The 19,067-nt window shown below is 42.5% G+C and overlaps 2 protein-coding genes across 3 annotated transcripts in view; one reads left to right on the top strand and one right to left on the bottom strand.

The window, feature by feature from the left end:
* The window catches only part of SLC26A8 (solute carrier family 26 member 8), a 72,799-nt gene extending 56,954 nt beyond the window's left edge, over positions 1 to 15,845 (bottom strand). Inside the window, 3 exon segments of the mRNA XM_060021928.1 lie at positions 3,964 to 4,103; positions 9,594 to 9,780; positions 15,144 to 15,845. Of these exon segments, the coding sequence (XP_059877911.1) occupies positions 3,964 to 4,103; positions 9,594 to 9,778 (325 nt within the window). The 5' untranslated portion in view covers positions 9,779 to 9,780; positions 15,144 to 15,845.
* A 1,966-nt stretch (positions 15,846 to 17,811) lies between these two features.
* The window catches only part of MAPK14 (mitogen-activated protein kinase 14), a 72,821-nt gene continuing 71,565 nt past the window's right edge, over positions 17,812 to 19,067 (top strand). For both annotated transcript variants that reach the window (XM_060021926.1, XM_060021925.1), the window contains exon 1: positions 17,812 to 18,530. In XM_060021926.1, the coding sequence (XP_059877909.1) occupies positions 18,415 to 18,530 (116 nt within the window). In that variant the 5' untranslated portion in view covers positions 17,812 to 18,414. The remainder of the gene's footprint in view (positions 18,531 to 19,067) is intronic.

Raw genomic sequence — 19,067 nt, 5'->3', positions numbered from 1 at the left:
TAACAAAATATATACAGAATCTGTATGCTGCAAACTACAAATGCTGATGAAAGAAATTAAAGCAACACCTAAATAAATAAAGAGACTTATTGTGATCATGGAGTGGAAACTCAACATAATAAGATATCAATTCTCCTCAAAGTAACCTATGAATTTAATCAATAGCTATCAAAATCTCAGAAGAATTTTTTGTAGATATTGACAAGCTGATTCTAAAATTTGTATGAAAGAATAGTTAAAACAATTTCGAAAAAGAATAAAATTGGAGGAATCACACTACCCAATTTTAAGACTCACTAAAAAGATACAATAATTGACACATGATATTGGGAAAGGGGTAGACATATACATCAATGGAAGAGAATAGAGTCCAGAAATAGTCCCACAAAAATATGGCTATTTGATCTCTGACAAGAGTTCAAAAACAATTCATTGGAGAATAGTCTTCTTTAAAAATGCAGCAAAAAATACACCTTGACCTAAACTTCACAACTTATTTAAAGATTAACTCAAAATGGATCAGTTCTAAAAGTAAAGCATAAAATGTAAGACTTTTAGAAGAAAACATAGGAGAAAATCTTTGTGACCTGATAGTTAAGTGAAGAGTTTTTATATATGATAAGAAAAGTACAATCCATAAAAGGAAAAAAAATTGATAAATTGGACTTTATCAAAATTAAAACCTTTTGTTCTGCCAGAGATACTGTCAAGAGAATGAAGAGATAAGCTACAGACTGAGAGAACATATTTGAAAATCACATATCTGACAAAGGACTTGTACTCAGAATATAAAAAGAATTATCAAAAATTAACAATAAGACTGGGCTTCCCTGGTGGCGCAGTGGTTGAGAGTCCGCCTGCCGATGCAGGGGATGTGGGTTTGTGCCCCAGTCCGGGAAAATCCCACATGCCGTAGAGCGGCTGGGCTCGTGAGCCATGGCCGCCGAGCCTCTGCGCCCGAAGCCTGTGCTCCGCAACGGGAGAGGCCACGGCAGTGAGAGGCCCGCGTACTGCAAAAAAAAAAAAAAAATTAACAATAAGAAAAAAATTCCAATTAAAAACTGGGCAAAAAACTTGAACAGGCACTTTGCCAAAGGGGATCGAAGGACAGCAAATAAAAACATGAAAAGATGTTCAACTTCATTAACCATTAGGGAAATGCAAATTAAAAACACAATGAGATACCACTACATATCTCTTAGAATGGCTAAAATAACAGATACCAAAAAGTAGACCTCATCAAAGTTAGTAATTTTGCTCTGTAAATACTCTGTTAAGAGAATTAAAAGGAAAGTTACAGACTGGGAGAACATATTTGCCAAACACAAAAGACAAAGGACTAGTACCTAGAATATATAAATAACTCTCAAAACTCAAAAGTAAAAATGCAAACAGTCCAGTTAGGATATGAGCAAAAGACAAGAAGAGCCATTTCATTAAAATGTATAGATGGAGAATTAGCATATGAAACGATATTAAACATCATTAACCATTAGGGAAATGCAAACTGAAACCACAATGAGATCTCACTACACACCTATCAGAATGGCTAAAGTAAAAACTAGTGACTACACCAAATGGTAGTGAGGATGCAGAGCAACGGTATCACTCACACATTGACAATAGGAATGTAGAATGATACAACCACTCTAGAAAATAGCTTGGCAGTTTCTTAGAAAATTAAACATGCCAACTACTATACAATCCAACAATTGCACTCCTGGACATTTATCCCAGAGAAATGAAGACTATGTTCACTAACCTACATACAGATGTTCATAATAGTTATATTTGTAATAGCCAAAAACTACAAACAATCCAGATGTCTTTCAAGGGTGAAATTTTAAGCAAACTGTGGTATATCCATACCATGGAATACTACTCAGAAATAAAAAGGAATAAACTATTGATACACACAACAACCTAGATGAATCTCCAGAGAATTATGATGAGTGAAAAAAGCCAATACCAAATGGTTACACACTGTATGACTCCATTTATGTAACTTTCTTGAAATGATAACATTATAGAAATGAAGAAAAGATGAGTGATTGCTAGGGATTAAGGAGGGGATGGGGGCAGAGAGCAAGTGGGGGTGACTATAAAAGGGCAATATGAGGGATCCTTGTGGTGGTATAAATGTTCTGTATCTTGACTGCATCAATGTTAACATCCTGATTGTAAGACTGATCTATAGTTTTGCAAGATTTACTACTGACGAAAGTGGGTAAGGGATACAAGGGACTTCTCTGTGGTTTCTTACAAATTCATGTGAATCTATAGTTAACTCAAAATAGAAAGCTTAATTTTAAAATACTGACAATATCAAGTGCTGACAAGGGTGTGGAGGAACTAGAATTCTCATACATTGCTGGTGGAAATGTAAAATGGTAGGTACAGCCACTCTGGAAAAACAGTGTGGCAGTTTCTTACAAAGTTAAACATACACTTCCCAGATAACCAACAATATCACTCCTGGGTTATTTACCCTAGAGAAACGAAAAATATTTTCAAACGAAAACCTGTGCATGAATGTTCACAGCAACTCTGTGATGGCCCAAAACTGGAAACAAAATGTTCGTCAATAAGTGAATGATGGACAAAAAACTGTGATATAGCCATATAATGGAATATTGTTCTACAATAAAAAGGAATAAACTATCAATGCACATAACAATTTGCATTAATTTCAAAGGCATAAAGCTGAATTAAAGAAGCCACCCTTCAGAAGTTACATACTGTATGAGTCCATTTACATGACATTTTCGAAAAGACAGAACTATGGTGATGGAGAAGAGATCTGTGGTTGCCGGGGGTTAGAAGTTAGTGGAGGATGTGACTAAAAAGTGATGGCACAAGAGAGTTTTGGGGCTGACGCAACTGTTATGTAACTTGACTGTGGCGTGGTTATACAACCCTATACCTGTGTTTAAATTAATAGAACTGTATGAAAGAAGTAAATTTTACTGTATGATAATTAATTAATTATTTTAAAGGGATCCCTTTTCTCCAACTAACAGCCCTATGCCAGAGTTGGATTTCAGCTGCCACTGGCCCCTTTGGTTGGCTTCATTTGTGCTTTACGATCACAAGTTTCAACACTGCTTGGTTTGCCCCAGAAGAAGAGAGAAACAGAGGTGTTTAAAGACTACGTAGGGAATTGTGAACTACTCTGAGTAACGGATTAACACAAAATCCTTTCTCTTTCTCTGATCAAGTTGATCTTGGGTTAACCTTCTAGCTCTGTTTCTTTGGAAACCTGATAATGGTGGAAGGTCAGCTGTGTTACCAGCCAACATTAGTTATGGTAAAAGGAGCCTGATTAGTATATTCTACCTGGACCAAGGGGACTATGAATTAAAGATTAATATCTTGTGGGAAGCCTTAGTTTTGAGCTTCTCAGAGCACAATGACTCTTGTAACTGGGCATGTCGCTGTGGGACCCATGGAGGCATCAGTTATGGGAATTACAAGAGACGTTGGTTTCTATTTGGGAAATGAGGCTTCTAAAGCCCGATAGCTCCTGCACCTATCTGTGTGATCTTGTTGTGTCATATCTGAACTGCCGTTTGTACGACCAAAGAATAACCCCTGTACTGCTGTGTGTGTAACTTGCTGAAGGGAAGCTAGCATGCTGTGTTTCCTATCCTTCACCTTTTTAAGTAAAACCAATGCCAAGTGAGATCTATTGGAGTGAGCATAAAATGACTAGTTGAGCAAAAAATGACCATGAGCAGGCATTACAAATACTCTAGAAGGTATCAGGGGTCTAAACTAAACTGAGACTTTTGGAACTACCCTAGAAGAGTTAGAAATTTGGCAGGTAAGGAAACAAATGGTAATGATGTGAATGGAATTCACATTTTTTTTCTATTCATCTAGCACAAGTAATTTGTTTACTCTGGGCAAGTGACCAGGTCTGGTGTATTGTCTGTGGGTGAAAAATCTTCGTATCTTTCTTACCTTGGGGAACTTGCACGAGGCCAACACTTATCCCAGCAAGTAAGTCTCCAAGAAGCCAATCCTTGAATCGATAAAAACACATCCACTCTAGGAAGGGAAAGATTGTAAGCATGCATCTTCGAAACTTGTACCATGAGCAGCTGTGAGAAAGAACAGAGACTTGATTAGGTTCTCCAAAGAAAAAGCCCACATGGCCAAGAAAAGGCATTGTGAGTACCTTCTTCTTCCCCTACAACAGAGTTTCTTTCAACACTACTGATATTTGGACATATTGGACTGGATAAGTCTTTGTTGTGAGTCTGTCCTGTGCATTGTAGGATGTTTAGCAGCATCTCCGATCTCTACCCATTAGATGCCAGTAGCATCTCCTCCCCTAGTTGTGACAATGAAAAATGTCTCCAGACACTGCTAAATGTTCCCTGGGGGACAGTATCAACTTCAACTGAGATCCGGTGCCATATGTATGACAAGAACTAGGCCTTGTAAGTCCAGCATACGAATCAGGCCTGTGGTTTTACAGAATGTTTGAAAAGAATTCAACCTATCAAAATTTTCCAGTAGAAAAATGGACTGTTATGGCTTTCTCTTGGTAAGGATAGTGTTTTGAGATGTGCTGTTGGTGGGTGGCAGAGAATTAACACATTCACATCATTCCTGTATACTAAAATTTTTACCAAGCATTAACTCTACATGGCTTTGACCTGTAACATGCAGAAATTTACAGAAAATATAGAATATGGAGTCTTGTGCTTATGGCATTAGCCATGGGAAAAAAGGGAATAAAATAAGGCCTTATTATCTTTTAACCCAGTGGATAATGACCAGAAGCAATTTTGTTCCCTAAGGGACATCTGGTAATGTCTGGAGACATTTTTGATTGTCACGACTCGCATCTAGTGGGTAGAGGCCAGGGATGCCACCAAACATCCTACAATGCACAGGACAGCCCTCCACAAGAAATGATTTCACGGTCCGAAACGTCAACAGTACTGAGATTGAGGAAACCTACTTAAACCTTTAGATCATCAAAGCAGCAGAATCATTGTAAACCAATCAATCAATCTGTTAATCAATTAATCCACTAGTAAAGCTAATATGGTTTTTTTTTTTTTTTTTTGCTAATATGGTTTTAAATTGCTTTTTGCTATTTATATCTCATTATGGGCTGAAAACAAAGAGTATGGAGATTTTTCATGTATGAGCTATCTCTGAATAATTGCGATTTGACTGTAGCAACAAATATAACTTCAGTGTATGCAAGGCTAAAATGTGTGCTCAGAAAAGAAGTAATTTCAATATGCTTGACTCTAACAACTATGAGCATTACAGTCCCTAAGCTAATTAAGGCCAAAGAAGTGTAAATGTCTTTGCCAAGGTCACAGTAACAAGTGTGGGTAGAACTGGGGCTAGAATCCAGATTTCGTGATTTTTAGTTCAGTGTTCTATCCAGTCTATTACCATCACAGTTCCTATCGACAGCTGTTGAATTCTGCTCAGGAGCCAGAAGCAAGACCATAGGTTTAGAAAGAACAACATATTGCTATTTTTATGAGAATCCCTGGGTGTGGAGAGTGTGCTGTCTCCAATTACGGCCCTCTATGGGGGAGAATACAGCATGGCATTGGGACAATTTGTTTCTGCATCTGGTCCAGTGTCCCTTCCTCTCCATGTGCCACCCTGGAAGACCAGCGACCCTAGGGAGAGTCATCAAAGCTCTCTGACATGGCAAAAAAATAAAATGGACATGGAATAATGAGGACCTAAGACTGACAGGGATCAAGGAAGGAGTTAGAGGAACAGAAACTGAAGCTGGTGGTGGAAGAGTTATAAGCACTTCGACATGAATCTGGATCCTAGTTAAAGCATCTTAAAAGTGAGGAATGTAAGAGTTGATGTGAAAGCACAGGGGAGATTTTTTTAAAGAGAGGGAGTATTGCAGTTGGGTAACTAAAAGGGAGAAAATGAAGGAAGATATGAGGTTTTCTGCAGAAAGGAAGAGATGAAATTAAAAGATTATTATTATTATTTTACTATTTGCTAGGTGCTTTACAAATATTCTTTAAATCCTCACAATTGCCTTATAAGGTAGGTGCTTTTATCATCCCCATTTTATAGATGAGGCTACTGAAGCACAGTAGGCATGGATAGCTTACCTAAGGTCACACAGTTGGAAAGCAGCAGAACTGGGATTCAGAACCAGGCAATCTGGCTTCTGCGTCTTGCTCTTAACCACAGTGCTGTGCTACCTTTCAGGTTAAAATTCAGAAGTGGATATAACTGTTTGTTTTAGAAGTAGGGAATAAGCACTGCTATAAAAACCCATGGGAGGCAGTGTGGGTCAGATTTAAGGGTCTAAGGATAGGGCAGCTGGAGGGGAATAAGGCTGAAATTTCTTTGGTAGTACCTGTTTATGATGAGGTATAAGTCAGGAAAAGATTATCCTTTTGTAGAGACAAAACCAATGTGGCCCCCAAATGCTCTCTTTGATATATGACCTCTGACCCATCCTGGAGCAGAAAAAATGAGAGTTGTGATATAGGACAGGGGAGTGACATCCAAAACCACAACTTGCAAACGGCAGGATATGGGCAAAGGAGAAGGCTCAGAGGGAGGAAGGTCTGCAATAGGGCTGCGTGGAGGCCTTCCTCACTTGTCACCTAACTCATGCCAATTATGAGTGATAAATCAAGGAACAAGAGGGACTAATAAATCTGGAGTGTGAGTGAGGACAGGTTGAGTAGTTAGGGTTAATATCATGATGTAGGTCACAAAGGGTTTTTAACCTGAGGTCCATGGATGATCAAGGTGTCTCTAGATAGAATTCATGGGGATATGTGACTTTAGGAAAAATTATATCTTTATTTTCACTAACCTCCTAACTGAAATGTAGCATTTCCTTCAGTTATGAACACTGACAACAAACCACAGTAGTATCAGCAGAGCTTGACTTCTTCACCAATAGAATCACAAATATCTTCATATTACATTAAAATTGCTGCAGATACCTTAAAATAGCATTTATATTCATCATTACTTAGAAAGTATGGTAGTTATTAGACCCACAATCATTAAATATAATTTTTGGATATTTTCATATTTTGATAACTATATTTCAATATAACTGGTTTCCTTTATAATACTATGTATTTTATGCATTTAAAAATATTCTGGCCAAGACCATTCAATGGAGAAAGAATAGACTCTTCAACATATAGTGCTGGGAAAATGGGATAGCTACGTGGAAAAAAATGAAGCCAGACTCTTACTCTATACCGTATATAAAATTAACTCAGAATGGATCAAGGATCTAAATTTAAGAGCTAAAACTATAAAAGTCTTAGAAGAAAACAGGGGAAAATCTTCATTACCTTGGATTTCACAATAGTTTCTTAAATATGACACAAAAATCACAAGCAACAAAAGAAAAAAATAGATAAATAGCATTTCATTAAAATGAAAACTGTGTACACAGGACACTATCAACAGACAACCTACAGAATGGGAGAAAATATTTGCAAATCATATATCTGATAAGGGTTTAATATCCAGAATATATAAAGAACTCCTATAATTCAACAACAAAAAGATAAACAACCTAATTTTTAAAAGGGCAAAGGAAGTAAATAGACATTTCTTCAAAAAAGATTCACGAGTGACCAATAAGCACATGAAAAGATGCTCATCATATTTAGTTATTAGGGAAATGCAAAAAAAAAAAAAAGCAACACACAATGTGATACCATTTTACACCTACTAGTATGGCTATAATTAAAAAAATGGAAAATAACAAATGTTGGAGAGGATATGGAGAAATTGGAACACTTGCTGATGTGAATGCACAATGCTGCAGCTGCTGTGAAAAAAAAATTCCTCAAAAAGTTAAACAGGGGCTTCCCTGGTGGCACAGTGGTTGAGAGTGTGCCTGCCGATGCAGGGGACACAGGTTCGTGCCCCAGTCTGGGAAGATCCCACATGCCGCGGAGCGGCTGCGCCCGTGAGCCATGGCCGCTGAGCTTGCGCGTCCGGAGCCTGTGCTCCGCAACGGGAGAGGCCACAACAGTGACAGGCCCGCGTACCGCAAAAAAAAAAAAAAAAAAAAAAAAGTTAAATATATGATCCAACAAGTCCACTCTTAGGTGTATACCTAAAAGAATTGTAAGCAGGGACTTGAACAGATACTCCTATGCCAATATTCATGGTAGCATTATTCACGATAGACAAAAATTGGAAACAACCTAAGTGTCCATTAACAGATGAATGGATAAACAAAATGTGGTACATACATACAATGGAGTATCATCAGCCATAAAATGAAATGAAGCACTGATCCACGCTACACCATTGTGCTAAGTGAAATAAACCAGACATGAAAGACAAATATTGTCTGATTCCATTTAAATGAAATATTTAGAATACACAATCCATAGAGACAGAAAGTAGAAGAGAGGTTACCAGGGGCTGGAGGAGGGGGAAATGGGGAGTTATTGCCTAATGGGTACAGAGTTTCTGTTTGGGGTGATGAAAAAGTTTTGGAAATAGATAGTGGTGATGGTTGCACAACAACGTGAATGTCATTAATGCTGCTAATTTGTACACTTTAAAATGGTTAAAACCACAAATTTTATATATATTTTACCACAATTTAAAAAAGTAAAAAAAAAATTATTCTGAAGGGATGTTCATTAGCTCTGATAGACTGCTAAAAGGTTCACAGCACAAAAACAGGTTACGAGCTCCTGAACTATAGGGTTTACATAGTCATTCTGCTATCATTAATTATTTCACCACGGTTGCTTTTGTTGTTGTTGTTAGGAGACTGGCAATGGTGGTTAATCAAACAATGTATTTATTAAATACCATCCCTAGATGCTGTGGGGGACAGCCAAGGTCTTCATGTCCATGAAGTTTATAATCAACAAGGTGCTAGAAGGGACTTCCCTGGTGGCGCAGTGGTTAAGAATCTGCCTGCCAATGCAGGGAACACGGATTTGATCCCTGGTCTGGGAAGATCCCACATGCCACGGAGTGACTAAGCCTGTGTGCCACAATTACTGAGCCCACATGCCACAACTGCTGAGCCCATGCGCCACAACTACCGAAGCCTGCACACCTAGAGCCCGTGCTCCGTAACAAGAGGAGCCACCGTGATGAGGAGCCCGCGCAGCAACGAGAAAGCCAGTGTGCAGCAACAAAGACCCAACACAGCCAAAAATAAAATAAAATTTTAAAAAGTAGAAAAAAAAAAAGAAGGGGGCTTCCCTGGTGGTGCAGTGGTTGGGAGTCCGCCTGCCGATGCAGTGGACACGGGTTCGTGCCCCAGTCCGGGAAGATCCCACATGCCGTGGAGCAGCTAGGCCCGTGAGCCATGGCCGCTGAGCCTGCGCATCCAGAGCCTGTGCTCCGCAACGAAAGAGGCCACAACAGTGAGAGGCCCGCATACCGCCAAAAAAAAAAAAAAAAAGAAGGTGCTACAAGACAAACCACAAAAAAACTGTAGAGGAATTATGCAATAAGCTAAGGGTTCTGATGACAGGAATTCAGAGGAGGAAAACAGAAGTAGGCACCAAAGGTGTCAAGTAGAGTTTTAGGGCTGCCAGCTTGGTGGCAGCTGAATGATCGCACACACGCACCGGCACTGGACATGGTGACTGACGGTGCTGATGTCGATGTCCAACTTCCCAGAGAAAGCGGTCTTCCTTCTGTACTCCTGTTGAAAGTTCTCCTCATTGTACACATCTCGCTTCACATCATACATGAAAGAGTTTTGCCTGTATCTAGAGCCCAAACTCTGGAAGCTCCTCTCTGGTTGCATCATTCCTGGATAAGTGGAAAGAAGTTAAACAAAAGAGTTTTTAAAAAGTCTAGATCCTTGGCACATTTTTATGGAAATAAGCATTCCATTTATTGTATAATTTTATACTTAAAACAACCCTATAAAGAAAGCAAGGTATATATTATTTTCATTTTCAAAATGGAGAAACCAAAGCCCAGAAGTTTAAACAACCTTGGTTTTTGAATAATTAGAGTCAGGACTAGAACCCAGGTGTCCAGCTAGAAAGCCTAGTTTTCTTTATATTCAATTATGTTGCTATGTTGCAGGGGAAAAGATTAAGAGGTAAAAGTATAATCACCAATTTTCACTGAAAATGCTAAGGGTTAAAGGGTCAACATAGTGTCTTTTAACTCCTTTTCTCTCTAAAATAGCATCCATCATTATCCCTTTACCCTTTTCCTTTCTTCATAGAACTAACCAGTACCTGATTCAATATTTGTCTATTTGTTCATTGTCTGTTTCCCACACTAAAATGTAAATCCAAGAGGCAGGACTTTGTTCATGGCTGTATCCCCAGAGCCCAGGATAATGCCTGATGCTTAGCAGGCCCTCAACAAGTATTTCTTGAATTATGGTCAAGTATCCAGTTAGTGGCATCATGATGTAGCAGAAAAAGCACTGCACAGGATATCAGGATTCTGGAGTTCTAGCCCTGGCTGTTTTTCTAACTAGCTGTATGACTGGGGGCAAGTTTCTTAGAAAGTGAATTTCAGTTTCCTTGTCCATAAAATGACATGGTTTGACAATATGATCTCTAAGGTCACTTTAAGCTTTAAAAATCTGTAGTATCATCCTGCTGTTTTAAAGAGAATGAGAAGAAAGAGTTAATGAGGATGGATATAGATCCATCTCTGGGAGAAGGTATAACTGTTCTTGATCATCTGTGTTTTTGAATAATAAAAACAGCATGAACTCTAATATTCTTCCACACAAATGTGTAAAAAGTATACATATATATATTTTGCATAGTTATAAAATATATAGGTAAACACTCAAATTATGCAGATTACACAAGTAGTTCTTGTATAGGTGAGGCTGCAAACAAGTTCAATGTATCAGCAACATTTGTTTTCCATCAGAATTATCCTGTATCGTCAGCAGCAGAAACATTATCAACACCAACATTTGTAGAGCACTTATTATATACCAAGGATTGCACTAGATTTTTTTCATGAGTTATTTCTTTTAATTCCAACAACAATCCTAGTACTACTATTATCCTCATTTTATAGGTGATAAAACTGAGGTTTTGGAAAAGTTAGGTAACTTGACCATAGTTATATAATGTATGTTTACTCTCAAAGCATTGGGTAGCAGGGGTGAGCTGTATAACACTTATGAACTAATGATCACAAATTCAATAAAGTGAGTGTGGTTAGGGAATACAGAAGAGGATGGAAGAGGTATTTTACAATGTATTAAGAGAATCAGTACTTCGTGTCTTACAGAAAAAAAAGCAGAACTGGACACTAAAACATAAGTAATATTTTTCCCTTTCTTTCCTCCACCCATAGGAATATTGATCCAGTCTTCCTTACTTTTCCTATGTAATCTTACAATAAACTTCTATGACTAGAATATATCTGTTCCTGGCAACTGAAAAGACCCTAATTAACTTGCTTATTATATTGAGATTATAAAAATTGCCATCCTGGGTTAGATGCGGTGTCTAGAATCCAGCATTTTGTTTCTGAAAGTAGCACGAAGCAGGCATGAAGCAGGCAACATATGAACATCAAGCATAGTGGAAACTGTGGGCCTGGGACAGGTAGCTGCAGCTACTCAACTGCAGCAATTGTTGCCATGGGTCATGTGGGGTCCAGCATGGCCAGATCTGATCTTTTCCCAGAGAAGTCATAATTCCAGATTTTTATGTGAAATCTTCTGACTTTTAAATGTTGTTGATTATCTTACATATTTTTAAAAACACAGTACACCTCTAACAAAACATCTCTGCAGGCTAGATTCCTCCCATCACAAATTATAGTTTATACCCCAAGAATTTCTCTCTCTTTCAAAGCTAAAGCATTTATGTTTTCTGTTGTCGCACCCTTAGGAGGTATTATATCTCATCAGTTCACTTATGGAAAGAAGGATTTCATTTTATTGTCTTCAGTCTACATCATTTATATTTCAAGAGGTGGCCACCATCTACTAGACCAGGATTTGGTGGGGTTGTCTGCTTTCATTTTCACAATCTTGTGAATTTCTACCATATGCATTCTTGGCCTTCATTTATTTCTGACTGACGAATGCTATTTCACCTGTGGTCGATTAATTCAGTGTTCCACAAACATTTGCTGAATGCTAGGTGCTCTGAGGATACAAAAGGACAAAGACTTGGGACTTCCCTGGCAGTCCTGTGGTTAAGACTCTGTGCTTCCAAAGCAGGGGGCACAGGTTCAATCCCTGGTCAGGGAACCTCAGACAAAAAAAAAAAAAAAAAAAAAAAGGACAAAGACTCTACAATTTAGTAGAATAAAAATACCAACATATGGTGCTATAAGACTTTAGAGGTGGGAAAGACAGGAATTAACATTTATTGCTGGCCTGCCATATGCCAGCTTCTTCACACACATCATCTCAAAGATAGGTATTATTTTCCTGATAATGATTATACTCATTTCACTTGTGAGTTTAGCGGGTTCCTCAGAATCATATAACTATTAAACAGCAGAGCCAGAATCTGAACCTGGTCTTTCTGATTCTAAAATAGATGTCACATCTAATGCCACATGATCTCCTATAGAGTGGGATTAATAATCCCAACCTAGAAGGATGAGGAAGTCCTCCTAGGGGAGATATCGTTTGAACTCTGCTCTGGCTAAGCTGGGGGCAGGGAGGAGAATAAGGTATTTCAGAAAGAGAACAGGATAAAATTACAGAGATAATATAAGGCAAGTAATTCAATAGGCCTGAGTAAAGTCAGTGTCAAACCCAAAAAAGTAGGTTGAGGCCTACTTCTGGAGGGTCTTGAATGTTGGGCTGAACCTGGACTTTTTAGCTATTTAAAATGTTCGAGAAGGAGTAGTAATATGCACAGAGATGTGCTTTGGGAAGATGAATCATATCAGTGGTATAGTCTAGAGCTGTGCTGCCCAGTACGGTAGCCACTGGCTACCTGTGGCTATTTAAATTAAATAAAATTAAAATTAAATGAGGGACTTCCCTGTTGGTCCAGTGGTTAAGACTCCACGCTTCACTGCAGGGGGCACGGGTTTGATCCCTGGTCAGGGAACTAAGGTCCCACATGCCGCGTGGCACGGCCTAAAGATTATAAATAAATAAAATGAAAAATTCAGCTCCTTAGTCACACTAGCTACATTTCAAGTGCTCAACAGCCATGTGTGGCAGGGGCTACTGTACCGGACAGGGCAGGTATAAAACACTTCCATCATCACAGAAAGTTCTATTGGACAGCACTGGAGATAGGAGAGACTGAGGCAAAAAGACCAGTGGGAGCCCATTACTACCATGGTAGTCTAAGGGAGAGGCAATCAAGTCACAACTCATGGGACCACAGTCAGGATGGCTAGGAGGGGCAGGTAGAAAGCTGTCTTTAAAAGACTTATCATATGACTGGATAAAGGCAGCAAGGGAAAACACATAATTTCCTTATTGTTTTGTTTTTAGTAGTCATCTCTGAAATTTCTTCAGTTCCATTATGTCTTTCTTGACTTCACAGAAGCCCTACTGGCTTGTTTTTATGCACTAGCAGGACCCTTCCCTATAAGGTATGATGATCAGAAGCTGTTACTGACAAGTGGCAAATGTACTTTAACGTGGAAAAGATGATGCATTTCCGAAGAAAGTAATCCCAACTATACTGATGGGATAATGACCTTTCAGCTGAGACACAACACAAGAGGGAATCTCGGTTACTGACTCCTACAATTCCCTGATGCTTCCTGCCATCAGACAAAATATTTAGGTGGGTGGGCCATGGTCTGAACAACTTAAGGTTTTATTTTCATATTCTACAAATGTGACATAGTTTGGGACATCTGGATTCACTACTAACTAATAGAAATTAATCTCTGTAGCCCACACTTGGTCCCACAAACAACATCAGCAGCATCTGGCAACTTGTTGAAAATGCAAATTCTCAGGCCCAACTAGCAAGACAAAATTAATCAGAAATTCTGAGGATGTGGCAGCAGTCTATTTTAAGAAGCCCTCCAGATGATTCTGATACACAATGAAATATGAAGACCACTGTAAATATAGCTTATTATCTTTATTCAGTCATTCAGTGCTAGTTTTGGGCATACTGTTAACATGGGTACTTTTGACCTAGCTCTTTCCCCCATACTACCCCTATCCATCCAGCCATCGATTGATTCTTTTACATAATGTGTTGAAAGTACTTTAAAAGCCAAGAATAAAATATTTAAATACAGCCCAGTTTTCTGACTATTAACCCAACAGATGTGAAATCCTGAACCTTAGTTTAGTTTCAAGACTATCCTCTCATATGGTCATCTTTCATATGTGCTCTACAATCATGGGAAGGTAAAATTCACTTCCAGAATTTCAAAAAAAATATTTGTAATTCCATCAGAAACAACAGCCCTTTGCCCGTTATGCTTTTATGTTATGCTTTTAAGGGGGAATGTATGTGGAAAAAGAAAAGGCACAAGCAAAGAGCATTGCTTTCAGTATCTTTCAGTCACTCGGTCTAGTGGCTGGGGATGGTGGGAACACACCGACAACTACCTTTAATGTGAACTGGTGAGAGTATTAGTAAAGGGCTGTGCTGGAGAGAAACTCATTATTGGGGTGGGGATGTTGGAGAAGGCTTCGCAGAGGGACACATACATAAACAGAACTTAACAGGAAAAGAAAGGGGCCAAGAGAGGTGGAAGTGGGGGCTCAGTCAGAAGGAACAAGATGAACAAAAGCAGTGAAGTATTAAAGGAGGAAGAGCGTCTGGGCAGTCAGGCCTCAGGAGGAGGCGGATGGGGGAGTCAGGTGAGGCTCATGGAGTAGACCAGTTCTGGCGCTTCTGACAACTGAGACCCACGAGTGTGGAAGGATTCAACTTGCCAAACGCACACACCATCTCTCCTCACTGCTGTTCCACGCGGCCTTTCACAAGTAGAGCCGACACGTAAGAGAGAGAAGCTCCCAGGGACGGCCGTCACTCATTCATTCCCCAAACACTGACTGAGCGGCCGCGACGTGCCTAGCCCTGCGGCGACGGCCGCGGGCCCCGCCCAGGGACTTCCGAGTGTAACGAGGGGCTGGTCCTTCGCACCCGACGCCCGGGCCGGGGCACCGCTGCCACCACCTGCAGCCCGCAGCCCCGGGCGGCTCCGGCAGCGGCTCCCCTCCTTCCTCGGCTCACCTGGTTCCCGGGCTGCGGCGGGAGGGCGGGCGCTGGAGCCGGAAGCAGCTCCGGCCAGGCGGGCGACGCTGTGGACGCGGACGCCGGCGGTTCCCGAGCCGTTGCGTCCGAACCCGCGGGCGTTCTGGCGGGCGGGGGACAAGAGCGGGGCGAGGAAGCGGAGCCTGGGCAGCCGGGGTGGGGAGCGGGGAGAGGCCCAGCTGCGCCGCGGTTACCTGTGTCACCCAGCCCTCCGCTCTCGACGACTCTTGATTGAGGGCCTCCTTGATGCCAGGCCTCGCGCCCCGCACTTCACGTACGGTAATTTGAGTCTCCCGACGACCCTGTGGGAAGAGAAGACGCGGGAGGAAACTGGAGGCTAGAGGGTCACCGAGGTCTCCAACCTTAATTCTCAGCCCCACAAGCTTGGCTTCTTCCACTGAAGGACACTCTGCTGCCCAGGTCTCCTGCTCTGCTCCCCGCCCCTAATCCCCCTTAACCTCCTTGTGAGGCTCAATACCAATCACTGCCTCTCACTGTGCCTTGTATTCCTGCTTGGCTCAGTTGCAGTTTTACACTTGCTTGATTCCTGTATTAGTGTCTAATATATTGTTCACTTTACCTATCCCTTTTTGTAATTTGTCTCATCCCCAAAAGGGCAGGGATTTTTCTCTTTCATTAACTGCTGTATCATTGGTGCCTAAAGCAATGTGATAGACCTAGTAAGTGCACAATAAATTTGTGTTGAATAATTGAATGATTGCCCTGCTGTTCACTGTAAGCTCCACATAGGCAGCAACTCTCTGCTTTTTAATCACTTTTCCATCAGAAGTGCCGGGTACCTAGGATGCATTCAATACATATTTGTTGAATGAGTGAATGTATTGCTCATCTTTACCCTTTTGGTCACTCTCACTTCATCATTCCAATTTGTTGGATAAATATATGAATTTCTTAGAATTCCTACTTCCAGGTTTCCTCCCTTGTATCCTTGCACTCATCACCTTGATTCCCCACTCCCACCCCTCATATCTTTACAGTTGCATTTTTGCTCTCACTTCCTCCTTCAACCTCTGATACTTCTTAGAAAGCTCCCTACCCTGCAGGTTGAATTGGAACATTTTTATTTTTTATTAATTTATTTCTTTATTTTTATTTTTGGGTGTGTTGGGTCTTTGCTGCTGTGCGCGGGCTTTCTCTAGTTGCAGCGAGTGGGGACTACCCTTTGATGCGGAGCACGGGCTCTAGGTGTGCAGCTTCTCATTGTGGTGGCTGCTCTTCTTGCGGAGCATGGCTCTAGGAGCACAGGCTTCCGTAGTTGTGGCTCTCAGGCCTTAGAGCGTGGGCCCAGTAGTTGTGGCACATGGGCTTAGTTGCTCCGCGGCATGTGGGATCTTCCCGGACCAGGGCTCAAACCCGTCTCCCCTGCATTGGCAAGCGGATTAACCTGCCTGTGTCACCAGGGAAGTCCCTTGGAACATTTTTAAGCAACATGTCTTCGTAGGCAAGAGTCACATTCCAGGCTAAGTCACATTGAATCCAAAGAAAGCTTTCCACAAATCACCCATGACCCTGGTTTGGGGTTTTATTTCGGTTTTCTTTGAGGAGAACTGAGAATCCTGCACCACCTCCTAAATTGAGATCATGGTCATTGTTCATAATTTGTTCAACAAATATTTATGAAGTACCTTTTATGTTCTAGGCACTGTGCTAGATGCTGGAACAAGATAGGCAAAGTCTGAGCACTCCAAGGGATGCATACACAAAAGAGAATAATCATGGATAGTGATGAGAATTGTCCTGGCTTGAATCTAGTTATTTCTAAAAGAAATGACTAAGAATAAGATAGGGTCCAATTCTGCCTATTGTTACAAGCTTTAGCGTAGGAATAGGTTAACAGTGGTGGCAAGGTATGGGGTTAGAATACCTTGCCCATTCACATTTATTATCTTGTTCACCTTTCAGGTGGGAATGTGGGGCAGGAGTTCTCTTTGCATAAACTGGAGCTAAGGTCTGAGAAATGTCAATTGACTTGCCCAATATGACACTGCCGGAAGACTACTCTCTGCACTGTTCTTACTCTGAGAGGCATGATTAAAATTCTTAAAATCCTCTTCACTGGAAGCTCTTAAAGGTAGGAATCAGTTTCAAACCTTCAGGGTAATGGTTTAAAAATACTTCTCAAAGGGAGATACCAGGGACTTTCCTGAATCTGAATTACCTGGGGCGTATTGTAAAAATACACGTTCTTGGTGCGCATCACGGACCTCTCCAACTAAACTCACTGTGGATCCTGGGAATATGCATTTTTAAACTCTCAAGGTGATTCTTCTACACATAAAAGTTTGAGAACTACTAGAAGAGTTTGGGTGGAAAACCTCAACCTTAATGCAGGGCTAATATTTACCTTTGGGACAGATTTCGTCAGAATTCCGAAGAGTAAGCCGTGTATGTCCTTGAGCAGATGGGACTGCAACGGCTTTCTGGCCGGAACCTTCCTTTTTATTATGCAAGTATTTCTTGGAAATTGGGGGTTCTGCTGAGCAGGTGCTCGGCTGGCTGCTGGTGACTACCCGCAGTTCAAAGGTCTTTTGGCTCTTTTCCCGACACCTTGTTTGTCAATGTCGCTTTCCACCTGGGAGCCAGGCGTTTGCCCCGCCGACCACGGCGGGGCGCACGCGGCATGTGTTGTCTGCTTATCCCCTCCTTCTCGGGTCCGCCTTGGCGCCCTTAAGAAGAGCAGTCCCTGGGAGTTCCTACCTCTGGTGGCCAGCTGTTGTTCTCTTCTCGCGAGAATTGCTCCTCCCATCCTCTCCTCTCATCAACCCCCTCCCTTGGGCAGGTTCCATATTGGGTAAAATCTCGGCTCGCAGAGAGGCCCCGGAGCTGTTCTCGCGAGAGTACGGCGGGAGGCTCCTGTTCGCAGGCTGTGGAACAGCGACCACTGGAACCTCCGCGGTCGCTGCAGCTGGAGCCGTAGTCCCGCGGTGCAGCCGGGAGTCGGCCTGGTCTGGAGAGGGTGCAGCGAGAACTTGGCGGGCGCAGCCTTGAGCCCCTGAGCGTGCCCCTGCCCTTAGCAGGGCTCACCCCCGTCGCGGAGGAGCGTCCAGCCGCTGCGGCTGACAGGGGCCGCGCGCGCGGGAGTCGTCTGGCTCGCGGCACTCACACCTGCGCGGGCGGCCAGCGCAGGGTCCCCCGCCCGTTCGGCCGGGCGACGAGGTCGGGGAAGCGGGTGCGGGCGCAGGCGGGGCCCCGCAGGGCCACCTCCTCGCCCCGCGGCCACCGCTGGAAGATGTCTCAGGAGAGGCCCACGTTCTACCGGCAGGAGCTGAACAAGACAATCTGGGAGGTGCCCGAGCGTTACCAAAACCTGTCCCCGGTGGGCTCCGGCGCCTATGGCTCCGTGTGGTGAGTGTCACCGGGTTCGGGGCCTCGGTGGGCTGGGTGACCCTTTATGCCCCAGAGCCAGGCCTGCCCCCACGGCTCAGCAATGCACCAAGCGGTAGGAATTTTCCTTGGGGGAGGGCATCCTTGCCCCTTCTCTCCCTGTCCTTCTCTCCCTGTACCCCTTGCACCCCTCACCCTGCACACCCACATAGGTGGTCAGCTGTGTGTAGGACGCAGGTCCACGATGGGCGGTGGGTGATGGTGTTGGAGCCCGGCCCTGGCTCGCACCCTGCGCATTCCCTTCTTGGGGGGTTGCTGCTTTGGGGACAGGAACAGGAGGGCCCTCTTTGGGGGTCTCCCAGCTGGCATCGAGCAGAAGGACTCTCTCCCGAGATGTGCCCACCTTGGGCGCCGGAGCCTGCGCTCGGAGCAGACAAGCCCGGGGAGCTGCCTGGAGAAACAGAAGGGCAAAGCTCGACCGGGAGACTGCCGTCATCTGAACAAAACTGAGGACGAAGGGCGTTCAGTGCGGGCTTTTTTGCAAACCTCTGTCGAAAT

Source organism: Delphinus delphis, chromosome 10, assembly GCF_949987515.2.
Source record: "Delphinus delphis chromosome 10, mDelDel1.2, whole genome shotgun sequence".
NCBI classification, from domain to species: Eukaryota; Metazoa; Chordata; class Mammalia; order Artiodactyla; family Delphinidae; genus Delphinus; species Delphinus delphis.
This window is presented reverse-complemented; position numbering and strand designations above follow the sequence as displayed.